Consider the following 25,957-nt stretch of genomic DNA (forward strand, 5'->3'; position numbering starts at 1 on the left):
AATCGGTCACAACTGGACCTAATGGTCAGAGGTCCCTTTACCTTTACCTAAGTCAACCTCCCCACAGACTCTATCCCAATTCACTCCCACTCCAACCAACCACCCAACTCCCAACGAACTTCCCCTCTTTGCCCCTCCCAGAGCTGGTTTTATAGTCCCTCTGATTCCACCCCCCCTGGGTTCTGATTGGGTAACCTGTTTAACTATTTCACCTCCCGCACTCTCATATGTTAACGTCATAGGAGCCGACAAGGAGACCAGGGCATTTGCAGGTCAGAGAAAGACCGACCAACTTACAGTTAGTTTCTTTATTAAGGAAGCAGAACAGAGAACACAGGGAGACTTCAAATGGTAGCTGCTGTCTAGGTGAAGCAGTTGCCCTGACTGGCTTGTAACTTCCCCTTCACTCCTATCCCTCTGTGTTGGGCTCCCAGGGACCCTCTCTGTTTCTGCCTGGCTCTCTGCTCTGCAACATGCCATAGATGCTTTGATGTGGGAGTGGAGGGGGAAGAAGAGAAGCCATCAGAGTGGCTCTGTGGTGGAGCAGCCAGGTCTGATTCCTGTCCCTACCCTGTGCTGGGCATAGCTGTCAACCGTCCCTTATTTGGCGGGAAACTCCCTTATTCCAGCACTGTTTCCCGCTGCTATCCTGGATTGTTGATATCCCATAAATTTCCCGGATTTCAAAGGCAGCAGCTCCTCTCCCTCCCTGCCTGCCAGGGAGGCTTCTCAACTGCGTTGCTCGGCTGCCCAATAAGGAGTCTGAGAATGACTGGGGGTGGAGTTGCATGCCTTGTGCCGATCAAATCGGCCGAGTTGCCTGGGGACTCGCCTTTGCTTCAGCACTTCCCAGCGGAGAGGTGACAGTGTGGTTTTCCCTGCTGCTGTATCCCTTTGCTGGGTTGCTGCGCTGTGGGAACCACTGCTTGAGGCTTCGTTTGGCTGCTGGCTGGGCGTTCTGCCTTTGGGCCTTTGGCTCGGAGGGGCTCTACTCTGTGTGCGTGTGCATGTGTGTGCGTGTGTGAGAGAGAGAGAGAGAGTGAGAGTGAATGTGTCACTTAAGCTGATAGTAGGAATGCTGTAGCTTCACACACTTATGTGTAATTAACTTGGGGAATTTTTTTACCGCTGGATGTGGTGAGGTCAGTACTTTAGATTTACAAGGGGATCTGAGAGATGAATGGGAGATACGGTTTGTCAGTATTAATGGACAGCTAAATAGAAACTTAACCCCAAAAGTTAGGACCAAGATTCAAATCCTGACTGGGTAACTTTGCTCACTAGTAACATTGAACCATGAGGACGAGATGGTTGGACAGTGTTCTCGAAGCTACCAGCATGAGTTTGACCAAACTGTGGGAGGCAGTGGAAGACAGGAGTGCCTGGGACAGGTGAGGCTGCTGATCCCTTATTTTGGCTGCTGATCCTTTATTTTCAAATCTGAAAGTTGACAGCTATGGTGCTGGGGCACCTGCCTGTTTCCTCTTCTTCATCATCCTCCTCCTCCAAGCTCCCAGCCTCCAGTACTTCCCAGCTCCTTTCCTCCTCTGGGATGTGTCCGGTTTCCCACCACCAGGAGCCAGGATCCAAATCCCTCTGTGGTTTCCCTGGGGGGCCCTTGGCCAGGTGTCCTCCACCATTCCTCCACATCTAATCTGTCCCTGACAGTGCGATACTGCTTTTAAAAATGTAATGCAGATGGGGCCTATGATAAGTCATTCGGAGGCAAGGTATATTATTATAGGAATGTCACAAATGGGTATGTGAACCTATTAACAGGGGTCCTTGGGTAAAAGAATATACACCTGGATGAAATTAGGAATATTTGTTTCTTTATTCAATTTATAATACATTGTGTGGCGAGTTCCTGCTCCCCGCCCCAGTGGAAATCATGACACATGACACAATTATTAAGGTTAATGGGCTAAAAAAGGCCACAACTTTATTGGTTACAGGTGATGAGCGGTATTGGCTTAGACATTGGTCCTAACCGACTATATTCGACTTCAGTCCGTCCGCTTGAAGTCCAGGAAGGGTTAACCACCATTATAATAAATAATAATAATACATTTTTATTTATACCCCGCCCTTCCCAGTTCAGGAAACCAGGCTCAGGGCAGCTAACAACAAATTTAAAACACTTAATTGATGCTACCAAGAAAACAGCATAAAATACAGTATAAAGTGTAAATAACAATAAGAATCAAAAATCAATTTAGGGGGGAAATCCATCCAATACACATTAGATGATCACCAGGGCTAGCTGGCTAAATTAGTCCCACTTGGGCCAGCGAGGAGACCAGGGGAGAACCAGCTGTGGGATCCCAGAGCGGGCAATCTTCACAAAATGGGGAGCGGGAGGGAGGAAGGGGAAAGAAAGATCAGGCCAGGTTCAAATTGAAAGTCAGGCGAAATAGTTCTATCTTACTGTATTAGAGGGAGTCCTGCTGATGCACATCAAATAGGAGCTCCCCCAGGGTCACCAATAGGGGGCGTACCTTAGGCCCTCACCTCCCTAGGCTTCGGGCAGAGCCACGCCCCCCAGAATCCTTTACCGGACTACCCTTCAATATGTGGGGCAGGTGATGGCGTTACCTCCCCTCTTCCAACTACAGAATTATACCAATGCCTAACCAGCAATACCCAGAAAGTTGTGACGATTTGCTACGAGGTAGGCGAAAACCAAGTGGCTGATGCCAATTTGCCAAGTGGAAAAATTTCTACCAGGCCCCTCAACGACGACCAAACAAGGTCCATAGCAAGATCAAGGAACAAAAACCTTATAGGGTGGGAGGGTGGGAAAACAGAAGAGCTGAGGAGCGGCAAAGAGGGAGATCCCCGGCCACGTCCTGCCTTAAATAGGGCAGGCCACACCCCCAGAGCCAGCCGATTGGCTGGCCAGGGGGTGACGCAGCCGAGAATCCCCCCAATCGCGTGGGGGCTGGGCCGTGATTCCCGCAACCCCACCTCCTCAGAAGTGGCTTTCCGTCTCCCAGAGGAGTTCTGGGCAGCAGAAACATAACCATCAGCAGGAACATTTAAATATTCTAAAACCAGTTTAAAACATGTAGATATGAAAGGGGCAATCCAGCTGTCGGGAATATAGCCCATCTCTGCAGCCCCCCTCCCCTCGGGGACCTAGTAAGGAACAGCACAGAGCTTATAGGGTTGTGGCACCATGGCCAATCCTCCGGTTATAGGCTTGATGCTGACGCTCTTCACTCCTTCTGGAAGCTGTAATTTAAAAACCCGCAGAAGTTTGGTGAAGACAATGAAGAGTTCGGTCCGCGCCAAGCGCTCCCCCACACAAATGCGATGCCCTGCAATGGGGAGGAACATTGAGATCCAGGTTCGTTAGTCAGTCTTGCTTATTCCTTGCTGACCAGGAAAAGGTGACACTATTCCATAAGGCTCACACAGCCATTGAATGACACATACGCCATGCAACATACATTGTGGGGCATCTGCGGGCATTTTTCTGGGCTGGGGTGGGAGAGAGGGCATACTTACCTACTGCAAAGGGCATGAAGGCTTCCTTGCAGAAGAATTTTCCATCTTTGTCCAGGAAGTGATTTGGGTTGAACTGATGAGGCGTCTCCCAGTGGTCAGGGTCATACAAGACAGAAGCTACATCGGGGATGATGACGGTGCCCTGCGAAACCATTAAGTAATGATTATAATCAACTCCTCAGTTCCAATGTATCCACATATGGACAGATCAAAGTAAGCTCCTGGACAGATCTGCTTTGGGTGATTTCCTCCCCTCTCTTGCTGCTGTGGGTGTCAAGAGAAAGGGGTGCATATTCGCTCTTGCTGGACAGATGATAAGAAATCAGAGTGGGAATGGAATCTTAAGTACAGTGGTACCTTAGTTGTTGAACTTAATCCATTCTGGGGATCTGACCCTTCTGGCCCAAAGATGGAAAGTACAAGATATACCAACTATTCAGGAGTGGCAGGCGAAGTTGACAGAATATGCAGAACTTGCCAAACTGTCAGGGAGGATCCGGGACCAGGGAGATCAAAGATACCAAAATAACTGGAGTAAATTTATTGAATATTTAAAGAAGAATTGTAAAGAGGTCAAGACACTAGCAGGATTGACATAATACCTCCAATGTATAATAGTACTAATATGAGAATGATGTGCGTGATGGAAAGAGGATAAATATACCAGTTGTGGGGAGGGAGGGGGGTCGCGACTCGGCAGAGTCAAAGGGAATGTATGGTGCTATTACAATTTGTTGGAAAAGAATATGTAAGGAAAACAATAAAAAATAAAAATAAAAATAATCCATTCTGGGGATCTGTTCGACTCCCAGAACCACCCGAAAACCAAAAATGGATTGTTTCAAGAGGTGGCAAAAAGACATATCTAGATTTGTCTGGCAGGGCAAAAAGCCCAGAATAAAATTTAAGATACTAACTGATGCAAAAGAAAGAGGGGGGTTTGCCCTGCCGGACTTAAAATTGTATTATGAATCAGCGGCTTTTTGCTGGCTGAAAAACTGGTTGCTTCTTGAAAACACAGACATTTTGGATTTGGAAGGGTTCAATAACAGATTTGGCTGGCATGCATATATATGGTATGACAAGGTTAAAACCCACCAAGGTTTCAAAAACCATATTGTTAGGAAAGCACTATATAATGTTTGGATTCGGTACAAAGATTTGTTGGAAAATAAAACCCCTAGGTGGTTGTCACCAATGGAAGCTAAGGAAGTGAAAAAACAATATGGAATCCAAATGGCCAAAATATTGGGAAATTATAGAACATGAGGAGGGAAAAGTGAAACTGCAGAGTTATGAGAAATTGAAGTCTAAAGTAAGAGACTGGCTTCATTATTATCAGATAAATGAAGTTTTCAAACAGGACAGGAAAATTGGCTTCCAGGTGGAGAGGTCAAAATTAGAAACAGAGCTTTTGGAACCCAATACTAAGAATCTGTCAAGAATGTATAACTTGCTGTTGAAATGGAATACACAGGATGAGACGGTTAAATCAGCTATGATTAAATGGGCACAAGACATTGGTCATGACATTATGTTTGCTGACTGGGAACAGTTGTGGAATACCGGCATAAAGTTTACGGCATGTAATGCCTTAAGAGAGAACATTATGAAAATGATCTATAGGTGGTACATGACCCCAGTCAAGCTTGCAAAAATTTATCATACGCCCAATAATAAATGCTGGAAATGTAAGGAAACTGAAGGTACTTTCTACCACCTTTGGTGGACGTGCCCAAGGATCAAGGCCTTCTGGGAAATGATCTACAATGAAATTAAGAAGGTACTTAAGTGTACTTTTCATAAGAAACCAGAGGCCTTCCTCCTGGGCATGGTGGGCCAATTGGTGTCAAGGAAAGATAGGACGTTTTTTATGTATGCTACAACAGCAGCAAGAGTTCTTTTAGCAAAGTATTGGAAGACACAAGAACTACCCACGCTGGAAGAGTGGCAGACGAAGGTGATTGACTATATGGGACTGGCTGAGATGACCGGCAGAATCCGTGACCAAGGGAAAGAGACGGTGGAAGAAGATTGGAAGAAATTTAAAGTTTATCTTAAGAACTGTTGTAAAATTAATGAGTGCTAAAATGTCATGGGTAACGTAAAACAGAATTGCAGCGATAAATGATTGGGTAAGAGAAAAAGGATTAAAGAAATTGAATCATAAGTAATTGAAATTAGGGGTTGCTGAAAAAGTTTAAAACAGGGATGCAGAAAAGGGAGGTATGGGGAAGTCGTTGAAATAAGGTTTAAGAAAAAAAGGTTATGAAATTATACGTGTTTACATGTTTGTTTGTTAATGTGTTATGTCGTGAATTGTTAGTTGTTATGTGTTAATATATGTTGTAAAACCAATAAAAATTTATTATATAAAAAAAAAAAGAAAACCAAGGTGTGGCTTCCGCTTGGCTTCAGGAGCTTCCTGCACTCAATCGGAAGCTGCGTCGGACGTTTGGCTTCCTAAAAACGTTCGCAAACCGGAACACTCACTTCCGGATTTGCGGCGTTTGGGAGCCGATTTGTTCAGGAGCTAAGCCATTCAACAACCAAGGTACTACTGTACTTCTGTATGATATTTGCATAACTCGAATACGTTGTGTGGTATTTTACTGAGATGAGATTTTGCTCATTTGGCTCCTGAAATTAATGAACACAACCAAGTTAGGTCCGTAAATTTCAATGGGTCTACTTTGTGCTAAGACCACTCTGAAGCAGAGCCGGGAACCTGTGGCCCTCCAGATGGTCTGACTTAATATAAGGTGGGTCCCCACGTTCCATGGGAATTTAAGGTGTAACAGAGGGAGGAGAATCGATATACCTTTTTAAGACGATAGCCTTGCAGGGTTATGTCTGTTGTGCATTCTCTGAAGGACCCAACCAGCAGGACATTGCAGAGGCGCTGGACCTCATGAATGACGGCATTGGTGTATGGCAACCTCTTCCGATCCTCATAACAGACCTCTTTGGAAGGATCCAGAACAGCATGTAGCTCCTCCTGGACTTTTTCTGGTGAAATATACACACGTATGCATACAAATCACCATGTCATATCAGATTAGCAGAGGAACCTCTGGCAGTCCTTCGGATAAATTTATATTTGATCCATGTCAGGACTAGGAAACCCCAAAGATCACATTGCCTTCCGTGAAACTTTTTGGGGGCCATATCCTAGCCGGGGGTGGAGGGGCAGAAGCAAAAGTGCATGGAGCAATGATGGACAATTTCACTTTTGTGCAGCAGGCTAGTTTCTGCACACATCCCCTGGCGCCTCTCTGTCTTCCATCCAGGCAAGGAAGAAGCATGATCAGCCGGTGGCGTAGGGTGAGTTTTTGATGCCCAGGGCATGTGCATGCATGCCCAGAGCAGGCGCACATGTGCACATCGGGGATAGGGTGTGGAGGGTGAACATGTTAAAGTTTATAGGTCGTAAATCCTTTGACCCACAGAGTCTGCTGCTCAGCACTGCAATTAGCCTGATTTACAAGCTGGTCCAATGTTTATGGCTGCCTTCTGCGAGCTGCCCCTCGTCGCTGTTGTCGGACCATTGCAGAGCTCGTACGCAGCATAAATGGCTTGGTCTGTGTCAAAGTGGTGTCTTCAATAAGTCCACTTGACACCAGTGCTTCTATTCTACCAATGGTAGAAGCATAAAGGAACAGAAAATAAACCGACAGAATCAAGCTGCATGCTTGCAGAGTTCTGTCTCTCACAAAAACGAAACCAACCCTCAGAGACTCTCAGTAACTCTGCTGAACAAAAGGAAAAATGCCCAGACAATATGGGCAGGCACCCAGTGAATAAGAACGCCTCTTGGAGTGTTAACTCTAAACTGTCCAGAACCACAACAGAATAGAGCCCTCCAATGCCAATCAATGCCACTGGATTCTGAGAGGGTACAAGCAGCGCCGGGGCTGGGCCTTTGGACAGAGCCTCCTCCTACAGAGACAGGAGAGCATGGCTCTACATCAGCCAGTTGGGGCTTCCCCCTGTGTGGGTGCTGGGCAGGCAGGTGGTGCAACGAGGTCCTTCTTAGTTCCGGTGAGGTGGGGGGAAGCCTGGATGTCCAATGCAGAGCCACGCTCTCCTCTCTCTCTAGGAGAGGAGATGCTGTTGCTGTGCGGCTTGCCTCCTTGCAGGGCACTTGGGAGCGGCGTCAGAGGTCAGTGGCAGCGTCGCGTCAAATGAAATGTCTGTGCAGAGGGGGAAAGGGCTGGCTGGTGGGCAGGCAACTTGGGCAGGTGCAGTGTGGGGCCCGTCCCAGCCCCAAAGATCCAGCCCTGGGGCAGCTTGCCTCCCCGCAGGGTGCCTGCAGTGGGGGCACCTGGTTGTGTCCTCTCACACCCTCAGAATCACATGTCTGGGGTCGCCCCCATCACAGCCCCAGTCAGGCTATGCCAGCGATCATAGTTCAGGGGCACATCTCAGCCAGGCAAAAAGACTGTATTTTTCCGTGTATAATACGCCCCCATGTATAAGACGACCCCTATTTTTTTGGACTGCAACAAAACTATTTGGGGGGGAGAGATTGTCCAGAGTTCTACAGCCTGCCCGCCAATCAGAATCGCACCCATAGCTGCAGCCACCAATCATCTGCACGCTCGTTGCCAAAAGCCCATCTGCACACTCGACGCAACCACGGCCAATTGCAGGCACACATGCTGCAGCCATAAATAACCAGCCCAATTGCAGCGGCAGCAGCCAATCGTCAGCAGGTCTTGCCAAAGCAACCAATCACAAGCTCAGTCGCCACTGCCAATCTCCTGCTGACTGTTGCCACCAATCGCCCATCCCCCCTCTGCTATCCGTGTATTAGACGACCCACAATTTTTGCCTATTATTACTAAGGAAAAAATATCGTCTTATAGACAGAAAAATACAGTATTTGCGCTATGAAATGGAAGATGTGAGGGCTGTGACCAGGGGAGAGTTCTGAAGGCCAGGTAGCATTACTTGCAGAGCCACATCCAGCCCCAGGCTTGCAGTTCACCCACACTGACCAATTGGGTTAGTATGTTAAGGATAAACTAATGTTGATAGTTCAGAGGGAAATTCCCAAGTATCAAAAAGACTATTTATATATGCTACTACTATGGCCCGTGTCTTGTTAGTCTCAAAATGGAAAACGAGCGAGGTCCCAACCAAAGAAGAATGGCAACTTAAACTGATGGAATACGTGCAACTTGCAGATTTAACATATAGAATAAGTGAACAAGAAGAATATACATTTGAAGAAGACTGGAAGATGTTTACTGAATATATGGGTGAAAATTGTGTTCATTTAAAAACACTGGTAGCATTCAGATAAATTCAACAGTGTCAATAAGTTTTGATGGATATAACAATGGTTTACTGAATGGTTTAGTTCATGTTGTAAAATATGCAGGGATGCTTGGTAAGCAAAACAAACCACGGAAAAGGAAGAAGGGAAGCCATTGGTTTAAGGTTGTTTAAATGAATATTTTGAAATGCAAATTAGAAAATTTTATTAAAATTATGTGTGTGTGTGTGTGTGTGTATAAAACGTTAAGAGAAATGGTGGAGGTGGTATATGCACTGGCGAATTAGGTGCACAACAACCAGCTTTCAAAACCAACTCTTTGCTTCCTGCCCCCGCCCCCGCCTGTTCAGCCAGCTTGTGAATGAGCTCGTGCCAATCTTCCCACACGATGCTTTCTACCTATAAAATGTATCTGGACTTGTTACGGAGGCCTCACCTTGGATGTCTTGAAAGGCTAGCATGTAGAGGAGAGCCCAGAGAAGCGTGACGGAGGTCGTCTCGGTCCCCGCTGCAAAGAAGTCGGTGATGACGTGGATCATGTTTTCCTCGTCAAATGTGCTGTTGGGGTCGTCTTTGCTCTGTTGGTGCCCAAAAGGTGAGAGTAAGGTTAAAGGGTTTAGTGGCGTTCCGTTCTTTGTGTGGCCCCTGGATAGGGTAGCATTCTGAACTATGCCACAATACAGTGTGAAACAAATGGCAGTTGGGCAGAGAGCAGAGCAGGAGTGGGGGAACATTTCAGCATGTGGACCGACTTCCCGTCTAAGCCACCTTCTGAAGGACCATGGTAGGTGGGGCCAGAGACAACTCTCAGGACCTTTAACAAAATGCAGCCCCCAGAATTCTTTGAGAAAAGCCATGGCTATGTGAGATGGTCTGGAAAGTGTGCAGAGGAAGGCAACTAAGATGATAATAATAATAAATTTTATTTATACCCCGCCCTCCCCAGCTAAGACCGGGCTCAGAGCGACTAACACCTGATATAAAAACAAATTGATTGAAATACAACTTTAAAACAAGATTAAAATAAAATATTAAAACATTAAAATACAGACTCATTTCAATGGAAACTCAAATCAAGAACTTTTTTGGGGATGAAAACGACAAGTCTTCAACAAGGCTAACTTTCCAGACTGGTCCTACATGGGCCAGAAAAAAAGCCAGGGAAGTCCCTGAATAGGAGTTCCATCACAGGAGGAGAAAGGGAAAAGGATAGAGGGGAAGAGGATCAAGTTGATTCCAAGCCAAAGGCCAGGCAGAACAACTCTGTCTTACAGGCCCTGTGGAAAGAAATCAGATCCTGCAGGGCCCTGGTCTCATGAGACAGAGCGTTCCACCAGGCCGGAGCCAGTGTTGAAAAGGCCCTGGTTCTGGTTGAGGCTAATCTGACTTCCTTAGGGCCCGGGACCACTAGGGTGTTGCTATTTATGGACCTTAAGATCCCCCGTGGGGCATACCGGGAGAGGCAGTCCCGTAGGTACGAGGGTCCTAAGCCGTGAAGGGCTTTAAAGGTCAAAACCAGCACCTTAAATCTGACCCTGTACTCCACCGGGAGCCAGTGCAGCTGGAAAAGGATCTAGGAGCCAAGCCTTATGAAGAGCAGTTGAAGAAACTGAGTATGGAAAAGAGGAGATTGAAAAGAGATATGATAGCCATTTTCAAATGTTTTAGGCTTGTTTTTTCCTGCTTCAGAGTGTAGGACTCGGACCAATGGCTTCAAGTTACAAGAAGGGTGATTCCGACTAAGCATCAGGAAGAACTTCCTGTCAGTAAGGCTGGATCTACACTCACCTTTAAAAACGTTGCTAGAACGATATTAGAAAACGTTGAGACAGTCCTGTTTGGTTTCGCTTTGCTTCCTTTCCACGAGGTCTGCCTAAGTTTATGATAGCTAGTTGCTCTGCAGAACCCTCTGGTGCCACATTTTAATAACACATTATTAACATTAAAAAAGAACGTCATATGGCTATGGTTATCAGAACCACTGCTTAACTCTTTTTTAGCTGTTTGACAGTGGAAATGTCTCCTTTAGGAGGTTGTGGACCCTTCTTCCTTGGAGGCTTTTAAGCAAAGGTTGGATAGCCATCTTTCATAGATGGTTTAGCTGCATTTCTTACATTGCAGGGGGTGGACCAGGTGATCCTCAGGGTCCCTTCCAACTCTTCGATTCTATGATTTACCAGCATTTCCACCATCTCTTCAGATGAGCTCCAGCTTCACAGAAGGCAGCCCCTTACCTTTTCAATCTGATTCAGATAGTAGTCAATTAAATCCTGCGGGTCAATTGGGTCCCTGGTCTTCTCGTGGCTTCTGATCTCGTCCCTTATAATTGCGTGCCCTTTTGCCAAGCATTCGAAGGCCTTCTGGTGAGGTCCCGGCAAATGGCGCATCAGCCCAGGGAAAAGATCATATGCCTGGAGATGGAGAGGAAGAGGAGACGCTTGGCTATCTGCCCTCGCCGTGTTAATCGTAGCTCTTTGAAGGGCACGCGGGCATACCCTCCAATATTTTGAGTCCCAAAGCCAGAACGCATGTCTTCCCGCCCGTACTCCTGCGCAAGTCACTGGACCCACGTGAGATCACGGAGCCCAAAAAATGCACTTTCCCCAGAGCTATGCTTGCACGGTGCGCCAAAGCATGCCTGTTTTTGAGCACCACACTGAGATCGGGCCACTTTTTGGGGTGAGAGCTCGGAGCAAAATTGCGTGAGATCGTGACACCCAAAATGGCTGCCCTGCCCTCACGTGAGAAAATGGGATGTCCCATTTTTTCTGGGACAGTTGTGGGGCATGTGGGGGGGGGGGTAAGCAAAGGCTGCTTTCGTGAGTGTGTAATTATGGCTCACAAAAAGGATCTTGTATATGGAAGGGCCGGTTATTCCTTCAGGCTATTAAAGCTAACGGATAAATAAATAAATAAATAAATAAATAAATAAATATATTAATTATGGGTCCTTGGGTAATATGCTTATGAGGGATAATTGTCTGAAACTACATTGCTGTTTTTGGAATACTACTGCTCCCCGTCTCTCCTCAGATCCTCGCTTTCTTCTCCTTTCTTGCTTTTATCGTCTCTCTTCCTCGCTTTATGGTTGATATTATTGCTCTTTGTGTATCAGAAAGTGAAAAAATAAAAACAGTTACATAAAGAGAGAGAGAGATTATGGGCCTGACATTGTCTTTGAAGCACCAACATTTTAATGAGGGATGCCAAGACGACGTAGCATCACATAAAACTACCCATGGCTGTGATGCTTCTGAAATGGCAGGTGCTGGAAGCCACAGCAGAGGAGAGGGCTCTTGTGCACACAAAAAAAGGATGCTGGACTAGAGGGACCTTTGGCCTGATCCAGCAGGACTCTTCTTAGGTTCACCCCTTTCCCTTTTCATCCTCACAACAACCATGTGAGTTAGGTTAGGCCAGGCATAGGCACACTCGGCCCTCCAGATTGGGACTACAATTCCCATCATCCCTGACTACTGGTCCTGATAGCTAGGGTTCATGGGAGTTGTAGGCCAAAAAACATCTGGAGGGCCAAGTTTGCCTATGCCTGGGTTAGGCTAAGAGACTGTGTCTAGCTAAATGTTGCCCAATGAATTTTGTGGTTGAATCCTGGTCTTTGAGGCCCTAGTTCAAAACCTTGCAGGATACTTTTGGGAGAAGAGAAAACTAAGGAGTAATCCCTACACAAATCCAGAGTGGCGTCCCTAAGACAGTTGGATGGCGCCTTGTTCGCCTCCTTCTGGCAATTGCTGCAGCCAAGATGGTGCCAAACACCTTGCTCTGCTTTCATTTGGACCACCTCAGTGAGGACAAGAGTGGAGTCTTGTCCCCTGGGCAGCCCAGGACCTCCAGACACGCTGCTCAGGCTAGCATCCCAGAGAAGTCACTTCAGTGCCTCTAACGCAACGGTTTGACTTAACCCCGAGAGGCATACTCCGTTGCCTCTCAAGACAGACCGATGCAATAACCCAGCTACCCTTCTGACACAGAACATTCACTTAATTTTGTTTTTTGAAATCTTTTGGAACACGCACAATTCGAAACGGACTGGGCAAAAAATGGAACATGAAATCGACAGCCTTGACCATCTCTTGGAAGACCTCGTCATCGTAGGAGAAGCGATGCCCGAACACCACGGACGAGATCACGTTGGAGACCGCAGGAAAGATGGCGAGAGCAGGGTTCATGGGCTTCCCTGAAAGGGCAGGTGTGATAAACTGTCATCATTTAACATTCAGACCAACATTTAGACCTGTTATTGTACTACAACTCCCATCATTCCTGGCCTTGGTCCATACTTGCTCAGGGTGATGGGAGATGGAGTCACTTCCTGCATGTAGAAGCATCTCCTCCTCCTCACAAACTGTTCCTTGCCACATGCTAGAAGAGTGAGACTGAACCCAAAAGTGGCCTTCTCTTTGCAGACAATCCTGCACAAGACCCAGACTAAATCCCTCGGGGCAAGTTAGGTAGGATTGCACCAAGGTTCTTTTTGTGTGGTGTTTTTCCAGGGTGCAAGAGCAAATAAACACATCAGTGAAACACTGCACAAAATCAGTCTCAACCCTGGAGCCCTGCCAAGAATCAGGGCAGGAGTTCAGAACTCCTCCTCCAGTCGGCCCCCATCGGAGTCAACGCCAAAGGCTCTATGCAAGGAGCAGGCAATAATGTTGCTTCAGCAGCAGCTGGCAGTCAAGTGGGGCCCTAAAGAGTCCTGCAGCCAAGCAATTGCCTCTAGCTCTGCCCTCTTGGAAGGACGCTGTTGCATTTAAAGAGGCTGTGCTCTGTTTTTGGTTCCAAAGGAGCCAGGGAGGGTGCCCTCCTGCATTGTGGGTGATTCTGGAGGGGAGAAGGAAAGGGCAGTCTCCATAGACCTGCAGATCATCACATTTTTAAATATGTGGTTTCCTGGGTCATAGAACTGTAGAATTGGAAGGGGGTCTGAAGGTCACTGCAGATGCAGGAATCTCAGCTAAAGCATTTATGAGCTGCGTAAATTCCAGAGCTTCAACAGACACATCCTAGGCATGCCTATGCTTTTCAGTCTTACACCCACGAGGCCTAGAAGCTTAAGTAGTCACACTAGAAGAAACTGATCCTATAAATGCATTGGGCAGTTAAACCTTCCATTTCTGCATTGTTAGCCCTGACCAGACGTGCCGATCAATTCACAAGCTTGAAACGGCACATAATGTTTTAAATATTTAATGTTGTATTGTTTTTAATACTTGATTGGAAGCCACCCAGAGTGGCTGGGGAAACTCAGCCAGATGGGCGGGGTATAAATAATAAATTATTATTATTATTATTATTATTATTATTATTATTAAATAATGGTGGTGTTTCTGACCTCCCTCGTTTCGAAATAGTTCGAGGAGATAGTTCGACTCCTGTTGAATGCGGTACTCCACGCCCTTCTTCCCCATGCCTAAATTCCGCAGGGTCGTCAGGCTAAAGCGCCTCTGCTGCTTCCAGATGTGGCCAGTTGCAAACAGAACTCCTGTTAGGGCAGATCAGCAATACGTTATAGAAGCATTGGCGTGGGGTGGGAAGAAATGCATCAAAGAACTGTATACGGTATGCCTTACGGAAAAAAAAGTTTGTATGTTTTTAGCTGTTTGGTATTTTATCTGGATTGCTTTAAATTGTGTGAGCTGCCTTGAGCCCTGGTCCAGGAAAAGGCAGGATATAAACAACAACAACAGCCTGGAGAAGCCAGAGATGGAACCTAGGATTTTCAATGGGCAATCCAAGCGCTGTGCAATTGAGCTACAGACAATCCTTGACCCAACTCTAGTTGTGTGTTCGTTATGCATAGCTGGCAGGGCAAAATGTGGAGGGAGGTGGAAGGCATATGTGCAGCTCATTCCCATTATTATTATTATTATTATTATTATTATTATTATTATTATTAATTATTATTATTATTTTACATCCATACACAATTTTGGTACATGTACAGCCTTAAATAATTATACCATTAAATATTGATTCAAACTTGTATTTGTACATGCTCTTTTCTTATAATTTCTAACTAAACAAAAATAAACCAAAGTAAAAAAATCCAATAAACTAAATTCCAATAAACTAAATTATATGAAAACAGACTTCCCGTCATCTCCCGATGTAAGTTGCATTTACGACATTGAATGTACTTATACTTCTTACCTTACTCTTACTATAGTTTCTAGTACTTTCTTATAACATATCATACCATTTTCCCTTGCTTAGTAGTATTTAATTTACACAAGGGTTATTCAAACGCTGCCATAGATGTTATTTTTGTAGGTATTTCTTGCACATATCTCATTTTTGCAGGAATGATTGTTTTGTATTTCCCCTTAATTTATCTGTCAATTGAGCCAATTCTGCAGAGTCTAATAACTTGTTCTGCCATTCCCTTACTGCTGGTACTTTTCCCCCTTTCCAGTTTGATGCAATTAATAACCGGGCAGTGGCTGTTGCATATAAAAAGATTTCTCTTATATTTTTCGGGATATCACTGCCTAAAATTCCAAGTAGAAATGCTTCTGGTGTGTGCAGCTCATTCCTATAGAGGAATTATGGATGGATGCCATTTGGATCCACTGGTATGAATTTCGATGGTCTGTGCGCTTGTATGTAGAAGCTCATCCACATTCTGCCATGGCTACTCAAATATCTGCCAGAAGCCACTCATGCACTGTGGATTTTTGAATGGTTCAGTTACTGAGAACATTTGTGGGTGCCATAGGAGGTATTTGTGGGCACCCCAATGCCTGCAGGTGCCACAGCGGGGTCCTCTGGAGTAGCAGATTCTGAGCTAGGTGGACTCATATTTTTACTTTGTAGAAAATAGCATCCTATATCCCCGCATTGTATACAAAAACAATGGAAATAGATGGATTTGTCCATTTCTGATTTGTCCATTTCAGTATACAGTGGTACCTCGGGTTACAGACACCTCAGGTTACAGACTCCTCTAACCCAGAAGTAGTACCTCGGGTTAAGAACTTTGCTTCAGGATGAGAACAGAAATCGCACACTGGCGGCGCGGTGGCAGCGGGAGGCCTCATTAGCTAAAGTGGTACCTCAGGTTAAGAACGGTTTCAGGTTAAGAACGGTACCACTAGTTATGCAGGTCCGGCTTACCAAACACAATGCGTTCCCTGGAAATCATTTGTTAGGTGAGTGTTCGCATAATAAGTCCACAATTTCTATTGATTCCTATGGGAACATTTCTAAATGGGGATTTGATTGATTCCCCCACCCCCTCCATGGTTTGTTCCTAGGAATTGCTGCAGCCAACACGCAAAAGAGAGACAAAGGGAAAATTGATTTGTCCGGTCTAACGAAACACAAGCAAGCAACGAAGTAAGGAAGTGGGCAAACTCTGGCTGTTTGGATATCTGAATCTGTGGAGTGTTTAGCGAGGTTATAATTTTGTACGTTAAGATAAGTGAATTTTCAGATGGCGAGCGGATCGATAGCGGAACCTGCGTGTATTGGGAATTCAATTAACATTTTTGATGGACATTGGTTTTTTTCCTGTATGCTCCCCGCCCCCTATTTGAGTGCATTTTGTTGCATTTGATCAAGGTAGAGCCCAGAAATCTCAACACTCTTAACGGTAAGGAGGTTGACTTACCTTTTCCCTTCATTGTCTCAATCACGAAAGGGGTCATGGGCCGGCCCGTCATCTGTTCGGAATGCGTCACCAGCGCCTCTTTCACAGCATCGAACCCATTCAGGATAATCATGGGTTTGTGTCCCACCCACATGGTGAAGATCCTCCCATAATCCTTTGATATCTGCAATTTAGAAAATAAAATAAAATAACTTTTCTTGCAATTATTTATTTAATTCTTTTTTGAAACAACTTTGTAGGCAACTCTAGCAAAAGCAACTTCCTCCCAATATGCTTTGCTGCCTGAAATGAACAACAAGTTGGCACCTCCTACCCGTTCCACATACTGTCAAAATGCAAACCGGCAGTAAATCACACAGTTCAGAGTTTGCTCTTTACAGTATTAGCAAAAACACAATTTCCGCAGACTTGGCCGAGTGTCAGGCCTAATGGGCAGAGCAGCTCGTTCTCTTTGATCTTAACTCCATGAAAATCAATTGTTGAGACTGAAAGTCCTCGGCTCCTCGCAGTCGTCTGGCCCCTCTTCGCCAGTGCTTTCTCCAAACAATCTGAAATTGCTCCTGTGTGAAGCCAACCTCTCCTCTGCCCTTTTCATGCCTCTTCTGGTTCTGGGAGTCAAGGGTGGAGGGGAGCTTGTCACAGCAGGGGGGGGAGATACCCGTGACTCTTCACCAGGCTGACACATCGCTGCCTCTTGGCCTCTCCTGCTTCAGCTTCTGCCTCTGATTCTGGACTTCTCTCTACCACAGACTCCCCCTGCTCACTGAGCCCTGTTACCTCTTCACCTTCCGACACCTCCGCTTCCCAGACTTCTCCCTCTGACCACTCATCATCCCACCATCGCTCCCTGGACTCTGAGCCGCCAACCCTAGCTGGTTCCTCCCACCATTCCTCTGCATCCTTGTGCCCTCCATCTTTCCCAACATCAGGGTCTTTTCCAGGGAGTCTTCTCTTCTCATGAGGTGGCCAAAGTATTGGAGCCTCAGCTTCACGATCTGTCCTTCCAGGGAGCACTCAGGGCTGATTTCCTTAAGAATGGATACGTTTGATCTTCTTGCAGTCCATGGGACTCTCAAGAGTCTCCTCCAGCACCTATGGAGCTATTAGGGCAGGGGAAAACCATGATTTATGAGGTAAAATTCCTCCTCAGGGTGTTCTGGGGAGTTCACTGCATCCTGTGGTGTTGCTTAAGCTTGTATCTGCCAACTTGAACGGCAGAATGGGCCAGACCTGGGAAGTGTGTCCCTGACATGGATGAACTTCCATCTCCGGCATGATTTGTGATCAGTTTCTCACTAATTTGGAATATTGGCATTAATCAAGAGGCACTCCTGAAACGCTGTATGATAACGGGTTACAATCAATCAGCTGCTGAAAGGACTGTGTTCAGATCTTTGAAGGTATTTGAATGATTTCTAAGAAGCTTGAAAACCCTTAAAACAGCCAGGAAAAAAGGGGGAGGACAAGACACTTTGTGCTTTTAAATGGTCTCCAACTGGTCTTTTTCTTTCTTGAACTCCGATGCAAAATGAATGAGTCTTGTGTAGTCGTAGCTATGTTAATCTGTCTGGCATGAGCAAAAGAGGGGAGAGGCGTTTGATTTATGCTCAACAAAGAATTTAATAATGTTTTATTATGCCTACGCCCCTTGACTAAGGACTTTATTTAAATTATCATTGGACTGGATCAGGAGTGTAAGGGAGCAACTCAGAGTAAGAAGATAAACAGCTGCTAATTAAATCTGGCAAGAGGCTGCATTTGTGAAAAGTTTTTGTTTTTTTAACTGTGCGCTGAGGAAAAACCCCAAAGTGGAATTTTAATGGCAGAGATCGGGCGTGTTGTCTGGGAGTTATTTATAGCAGCAGCCTATATGCAAGTTGGTGGACAGTGGAGGTATGAGATCAAAGGAATGAAATGTGATTTTGTAAACATAGAAGCGAACCAAACAAAGGAGGATGGCAATTAACTCTCCCAGCACACCAGGTCTGAGAACAACGTTTATGAAGGACTACACATGTGAAATGGATTTTATATTTATGAAAAACAACAGAGGTGCAGCTGTAAGGAAACAAGAAGGCCAGCTGTGAGAATGGACTAACAACAAGAGAAGGATAAAGAGGAGATTTAAGAAGAATGAAGTGGCTATATGAGGAAGAAATGGACATAAATTTGCAACAGGAGCGGGAAACCTGATTTTTTAATATAAGAAATTGTATTAAATTAATGTGGACTGATTTGTAATAATTTGGAAAACTGATAGAAAATAATAATAATGGAATTCTTCCTTGGCACACAGTTAAAAGCAAAATCTTTTCTCAAACTCAGCTTCTTGCCAGATCTATTCAGCAACCGTTCATTCTTCTTGCTCTGTATTGCTCCCTCACACTCCTGTTTGAATCCAAAGGCAATTTTAAATAAAGTCCCTTCAACCTCGGCCAAGGGGGATAGTGTTGAGGTTTGTGAGAAACTGCAGCTTTGAAGTGGACAATTAGTGAGTTGGCAAGAAGCCAAGTTAAGCAAGAGTACGTGAGAAAGTCAGCTTGGAGATAGGGAAGCCTAGCAACAGGTGATTGGCTAAAAGTTTTCCCTTATAAATAGTATGATATGGCAGTTTGATGTTGGAGTTCAGAGGTTGGTGTGTAGAGTTTGAATTGAGTCTGTGTATATGGTAACTTGTACAAAGCTGTGCTATACTGGGTTTATACCGTATTTTTCGCTCTATAGGATGCACATTTCCCCTCCAAAAATTAAGGGGAAATGTGTGTGCGTCCTATGGAGCGAATGCAGGCTCCCTGGCTTCAGCGATAGCAGCGCTTCCCCCCACCGCCAGCCCCACAGGCTTGGGGGGCAGCGGGAAGGCACGCGACACCTTCGCGCTGCTCCCCAACCTGGTTTTGAGGCTGGCGGTGGGGGAAAGCAGCACTTTCCCCCACCGCCAGCCCCACAAGCTCGGAATTCCCCCACCTCCTGCAATAGCAGGGAGAAGGTCTGGGAGAAGTGCACAGGCTGCGTGCAGCCTGTCCGCTCCTCCCAGAGCTGGGGGGGGGAATAATTTTTTTCCCTTGATTTCCCCCCTCTGAAAACCAGGTGTGCCCTATGGTCAGTTGCGCCCTATAGAGCGAAAAATACAGTAATAAAAGCAAATGCAAATCAAGTTACTGTTCAGCAAGTTATGTTCCTGAGATGTCAACCTGGACTACAGGGACTAAGCAGCAGGTAGCAGAGAATTTTGGTTGAGATCCATCAACAGGTTACGGTGCACAGGTTACGGTGTCCAAGTTGCGGAGTCCAGGCTGCAGAGCGTTGCTTGTTTGCCAGGTGCTAGCCAAGTCGTGGATGCAAGGGTCGGAAGTCTCCCAGATTCCTAGCGAAGGAGTTGGTGAGCACATGCCGGTGGTGATCAGTGGCAGAGTGTCGTGGAGTTGATGCTAAGAGCTGATCGACATCAGACCTGAGTCTACGGGATGGCTGGATGCCGACTTTCAAGTTCTGCCTTTCAAGTTGGCAGACACAGGTTTGAGTGGCACAGCGGGATGCAGTGAACTCCCCAGACCACACGGGGAGCATCGCCAGGATTTTTGGCTCATAAATCCTGGTTTTCCCCTGCCTGAATCTCCCCGCTGCCTGTGTAGGGCAGCAGGGAGTGATCGCCATTGACTCGTGACGTAGCAGGTAAGAATTACCACAACCCACAGATGCCAGAGGTTCTCCTCCTCTGGACTAGTCTTGCAACCAATATGCCCCTTTGGTTTCAGATAGCACATGGGCAGACGGGTCTAAAAAGCCCGGGACACAATTTTTCATGGCCCACTAGCAGCTATGGTGGTTCATTGACTGGAATTAATGTATTTAGTATTAACTCTGGAGGTGTATATTCGACTTTGACCAAACTAAGCATCCTAGAGCAAAATATACATCAGGATTAAACACCGCCCGCCCCCGCCCCTGCCCCATCATAGAACCATATAATCATGGAATTGCGGAATTGGAAGCATCTTCAAAGGTCATATTGTCCACCCCCACAAATATAACCATAAAACGGTCATCGTCCCTTATTTGATTTAAGAGCATCAAACATGAAAGAAAAGAACATGCTCAGAATGTACTTCATGTTTCAGAGACAGAAGCATCTCTCCCACTGTATATAGGTCTCGTGATTCACACTGTCACTAAAGAAAAGAATTATAGGTAAACTGTCTCATCTGGGCCCGGTTGTTACTTATAATCGAGTACAAGAAGTATCAGCCACAGCAACAAGTGTATTATGTAAGCAATGTATGGGAAATGGTGTGTCCTGCCCAAATTGTTTCTTCATCATCATCACCATCATCATCATTTTATTATTTATACCCTGCCCACCTTACTGGGTCGCCTCAGCCACTCTGGGCAGCTTCCAACACAGTATAAAAACATAATAAACATCAGTCATTAAAAACTTCCCAATACATGGCTGCCTTCAGATGTCTTCTAAAAGCTGTATAGTTATTTATCTCCTTGACATCTGATGGGAGGGCATTCAAAAGGTTGTGTTTAATATTTTGTCAGGAGGGTCCCAGAGTGGCTGGGGCAACCCAGTGAAGTGGGCAGCATAGAAATAATAACATTAATAATAATAATAATAATAATAATAATAATAATAATAATGGAGGGGGTTCACATGAACACCACATCTTCCTGGCTGCAAAAATGGTGGGGAGACGTACTCTTCTCTCAGTAAAACATAAACAAAAACCTGTCTCATTTACAAGAAGCATCGACAATTACCGTATTTTTCGCACCATAGGACGCAGTTTTTCCGTCTTAAAAACTAAGGGGAAAAGTCTGTGCGTCCTATGGAGCGAATGCAGGGGGGGAGGCAAGCAGGAAAAGCCCCCAAGAGCCACACACAAGCTTCGCACGGCTCTTGCGGGCTTTTCCCCAAGAGGGAGAAGGGACTGACGCGACCAGTCAGTCCCTTCTCCCTCATCTAGAAAAGCCTTGCGCAATCTCTCCAGTCACTCAATCTCTTTAGCCGTGCGCGCCTCTCCAGCCGCGGGAGGCTGTGCAAGGCTAAAGAGGAAGCCCGGGCAGCGAGTGCGATCCATCCCGCTCGCTGCCCATGCTTCCCCTTTTCCTAGCACGCCTCTCCAGCCGCGGGAGGCTGCACAAGGCTAAAGAAGCCAACTTTTTAAAAATCTCTCTATCTCTACCTCTTTTTCTTTTTTCGTCCTTTCTCCACCCCCTTATTTTCCTCTGTATCAGTGTTTTTATCTAGATTAACGTTTTAGTTTGGAGGGGGGGAATGTTATAAAAAAGGAAACTTTGCAGCTTTTATTTTAGTATACAATAAAAACAGATTACCGGTAAACAAAACACAAGAGAAGGAACTAGCATAGAAGAAGAAGAGAAAAGGGAAAGAGGGAGGATACAAAGCCATTTACCAGAGGTAGATCTTAACCCTTGCCTCACCTGGGAGCTTCTCTGGGCAGGAATTCCCTCGGCTTAAGTGGGGTGAGGGAACAGTGGCAGGTAGGGGGGTACCTACCTAGACAGTGAAGCCACATGTCTCTCCAATGAAAATTGGGAGTGGGCATTGTGTGAAGTGGCTGTGGATCTCCAGCCGCAGAAGTGTAGGACTGTATAGAGTTGGGAGGGCCACCCGAGGGTCATCTAGCCCAGCCCCCTCACAATGTAGGAATCACAGCTAAAGAACGCCAGGCAGATGGTCCCCCAACCGCTGCTTAAAAGCCTCCAGTGGTGGAGACCCCCAACAACTTCCGAGGTCACAGAATTGCAGGGTTGGAAGGGAACCCCAGGAGTCATCTAGTCCAGCCCCAGTGGACAGCGGGCACAATCCATCCCGTTGTGCAAGGCTAAAGATGCTGCTCAAGGCTAAAGAAGAAGCGTGCAGCCTGTCCGTTGCTCTTTGGGGCTGGGGGGGAATAATATTTTTTCCCTTGATTTCCCCCTCTAAAAACTAGGTGCGTCCTGTGGTCCGGTGCGTCCAATAGAGCGAAAAATACGGTATTTGCTTGAGACTTCTAAATACATACCTTCTTTTGCATTTCATTTCATTTTTTTCATTTCACTTTTAATTTGTATACTGCCTTTCTATATTACTTTACACAAGTTGGTTTACAAGCAGAAGAAACCACAATTTATACAACGAAGGTGATACACCAGGGGTCGGCAACCTAAGGCCCACGGGCCACAAGCAGCCCATGGGGTCGTTTAACTGGCCCATGGACACCCACTGCCCGCTCAGGGACCCCTACCGCCCGCTCGGTCAACTCCCGTGTGCTGTTCTAACCCTTCTAACTTATTCGTTACAAGTCGCCAAAGTATTCTGACCCCCTTCCCTTCTGCTGCTGCAATCTTAAATCAGTTTCATTTCAACAATATGGCAAATCACACCAGCAAAAATAAATACCTTGGTGTATGTTTCCTGGTTGAGACTCAAGTCCAAGCGCCACAGACCCCCAATGATGGGAAAGGGGGTTGGCCCAGGTGGGTACTGCCGACTCAGCCATTGCAGTTTTAGGAACTGCACGATCAGGAGAGTTACAATGGCAATGGCAATGAGCTCGCTCACTCCCACCATTGCCCTGGCTGCTTTATCCCTCGGTTTTAGGATCAGCTTGTGCCTTTGAATGGTCTGGAAACATCTGCTTCCTTAGTGAGCTGTCTTCATCTTCAAGGCTGCCTGAAAGTTTTTGTGAAGGCTGCCTCAGCTTCCTCATTTGTTACTGCATGGTGGCAATTAGATAAGGAGGTAATAGTCATGTTGAAATTGTCATCAATATGATGATTTAATAACAGGGTGAAGAGATTGTGGGGGAACAGGCCGTGCTCTTTCTTCATGACAAAGGGCCTCTCCCTGGTCTTGCAACTATTGCATTAAGGCCGTGCTGCAATAGCATCCAGCTAGAACTAGCTGCACCAAATCATTCGGTGCAGGCATGCAGAACCTGTGGCCCTCCAGAGGTTGTTGGACCACCGGGGTATTGGCCATGCTGGCTGGGGCTGATGGAAGCTGGAGTGTGACATCGGAAGGAGACCAAGGCATTTGGAAACGATGCAATAAGGAGTGAGGCAACAGGAGCTGTAGCAAGATGAAGAGGACAGGGTAGTTCTAGATGACATGTAGGTGACATAATCCTAGTCTTGTGCTACTGCTAAGCACCACCTATAAGCAGAAAGTGTTAATTCCTTCCTACTCTCAAAACAATGTTACAAAAGTTGGGTGCCACCCCCTCTCTCTGCCAAGCTGTGGCAGGGTTCAATGGGTTCTAGTCTGTGTTCCTTTGGAGAATTGAGATATGGCAGAGCATGCCCTAGCTTTAAGAAATATGGTTTATTCGCCTATTTATACCTTCTGTCTGCATGGAGGGGGTCCAGATCTTACAGTATGGTCATTTCAAGAGGGGCTTGTGCCCCAAAGCAGTGCAGCCCTGGAGTCGAAGGCATTTCTCCCAGCCAGCAAGCGGCCAGCCTGCCCAAGATGGATCCCAGTCTTCCTTCCTTCCTTCCTTCCTTCCTTCCTTCCTTCCTTCTTCTTCTTCCCAGCAACCCTTCCTCAAGACTCTCTTTTCCTGTCACCTCACACACAGCTAGGCTGGTTTCCTTCCAAACCCCCAGTCTGTGTCCACACCTCAGGGCAAAGGGCCAGGGCAGTTCTCTTGCACTGCCAATTGTCCTCAATGGCCCTGTATTCTGTTTTTTTTTATATCATCAATGTATAGTACGATATGTTACAGTCAAACATATGGTAATAAGAAATGGGGGGGGGGAGAGACTAACATAAGTATATGACACATATCTGTAAATAAAAATAGTAACATATTATAACTCTTATAAGCCTTCATTTTAACTCCCCTTCCACTTTTTATCTGTTTTCCTATCTGTTGTCTTTTTGACTGCATTTTCTTATTTTACTAAATTATTTTCATTACCTTACACTGTCCCACTTGGTCACATCTGCTGCTGAGTATTCCCACCCCGCCCCCGTCTGTTACACTTACTTTCTTGTTATACTATTTTCCCCCTATAGTTTCTATATAATGTCCAGTCCTCTTTTAAATTCTTATCGTCATTATTTCTTAATCTAGTTGTCTTGCTGGCAAGTTCTATATATTCTAATATTTTAAGGTGCCATTCTTCTCTTGCTGGTACTACATCTTTTCTCCACTTTTGTGCTACCAGAATTCGGGCAGCTGTAGTCACATACATCCATAGAATAGTTTGGTTTTTTGGTTTTTCCATTGTTATTCTTCCCAGAAGGAAAGCTTCTGGGTTTTCAGGTAACGTTCTTTTAAACGTTTTCTTAAGTTCATTATGGACCATCTCCCTTAGTTCTTTTATTATTCTAGAAGGCCCTGCATTGTTTCTTAATGTCCCTAGCTTGGCCAGGTTGTTTTGCATAGACTAGCCCAGGAATTCCTCTACCGCTTGTATTTCTCCACATCCCAAATAACCAAAATCCTATCATTTATTAATTTCTATGGTTTGGGGGGAATTCCCCCTCCCAAATCCATAACAATAATTTCCCACAACCAAATCTTTTGGTGCTTAGCTTCTCCAAATTCCCAGAACTTACTTGACCATGATTATATTATATTCTGCCCTTTAGCTGAGGGTCACATGGTGGTTTAAAATATAAAAACACAAAAATATGTAACATAATAATAAGCGAGAACACAGTAATCCCCCCCAAAAATAACCCACACACAGTTTATAAGGCCATGGACTGTCTAACTGGCCAAAGGTCTGGGAGAATAGGAATGTTTTTGCCTGGGGAGGGTGGTTACATGAGACACTGTTCTCTTGGTGGTGGCCCCTTGCCAATGGAATTCCTTTCCAAATGATATGTGATCTGCCCACACTCTTGAAGGCATTTTTCTTTGGATCTTGAAGTATTATTTGATTTGCAGTTCTACAGCGAGTTTTCTCACTGTGGTTCCTTGCATTTTATTTGATCTGTTCGTTTTGGGAACTGTTTCTCTTTCACTGATTGTGTTTTGCTATTGTGCTCCATTTTTGAATAAGGGCAAGATATAAATGTATCAAAGCAACCAATTAAAGAACCCAGTCCCACAGAAGGCTTGGGTAAGTTAAATAAGAATAAAAGATATAAAGGTGGGAACTTTTGCATCGCCAGAAAAGAAAAGAAAAAACAAGTAACTGAAAACAGGACAAAATAAGGCACGGATTTGCATAAAATGTGCATATATTCATAGCTGCAAACTGAGAAATAATTTCTCTAACTGCTGCCCAGGAGCTAACAGTTGATGAACCACTTCAAAACCTTTACTCCCACTTTGTAGGGTTCTTCCTCTTTATTTCATTCCTCTTTATTTTATTTATTTCATTTTTCAAATTTCTATACTATTTTATATTTTTAAGAAAAATCTCAAAGCGGTTTTCAGCATATTAAATCAATAAAATAATCTGAAGAAAGTCAAACATAGAGTATACAGTCAAAGGAACATAACAGAAAAATAAAATATTATCTTAAATATTTCAAAATAAAACATTACAAAGGAGGTCAACTACAGAATTCA

General features: G+C 45.4%; 1 protein-coding gene across 1 annotated transcript; it reads right to left on the minus strand.

The window, feature by feature from the left end:
- Nucleotides 1-3,123: 3,123 nt before the first annotated feature.
- Nucleotides 3,124-23,148, minus strand: LOC310762218 (cytochrome P450 2J5-like). The gene is made up of 9 exons (XM_083612914.1): nucleotides 22,828-23,148; nucleotides 16,419-16,581; nucleotides 14,142-14,291; nucleotides 12,826-12,986; nucleotides 11,026-11,202; nucleotides 9,228-9,369; nucleotides 6,332-6,519; nucleotides 3,511-3,652; nucleotides 3,124-3,320 (listed from the first exon to the last, which is right to left on the minus strand). The coding sequence occupies exons 1-9, from the start codon at nucleotides 22,996-22,998 to the stop codon at nucleotides 3,139-3,141; spliced, it is 1,476 nt and encodes a 491-aa protein (XP_083469040.1). The 5' UTR covers nucleotides 22,999-23,148; the 3' UTR covers nucleotides 3,124-3,138.
- Nucleotides 23,149-25,957: the final 2,809 nt, after the last annotated feature.

This window comes from Podarcis filfolensis (assembly GCF_964270895.1).
Source record: "Podarcis filfolensis genome assembly, chromosome: 5".
Classification (NCBI taxonomy): Eukaryota; Metazoa; Chordata; class Lepidosauria; order Squamata; family Lacertidae; genus Podarcis; species Podarcis filfolensis.

What these genes read in the sequence shown, in the direction of transcription:
- LOC310762218 (XM_083612914.1), bottom strand. Translation starts at nt 22,998, where the DNA reads ATGGTGGGAGTGAGCGAGCTCATTGCCATTGCCATTGTAACTCTCCTG. An exon ending in TGAGACAATGAAGGGAAAAG is followed by an intron (nt 14,292 to 16,418) that starts GTAAGTCAACCT and finishes CTGCCCTAACAG; the next exon opens with GAGTTCTGTTTGCAACTGGC. An exon ending in ATCTGAATCAGATTGAAAAG is followed by an intron (nt 9,370 to 11,025) that starts GTAAGGGGCTGC and finishes GGGCACCAACAG; the next exon opens with AGCAAAGACGACCCCAACAG.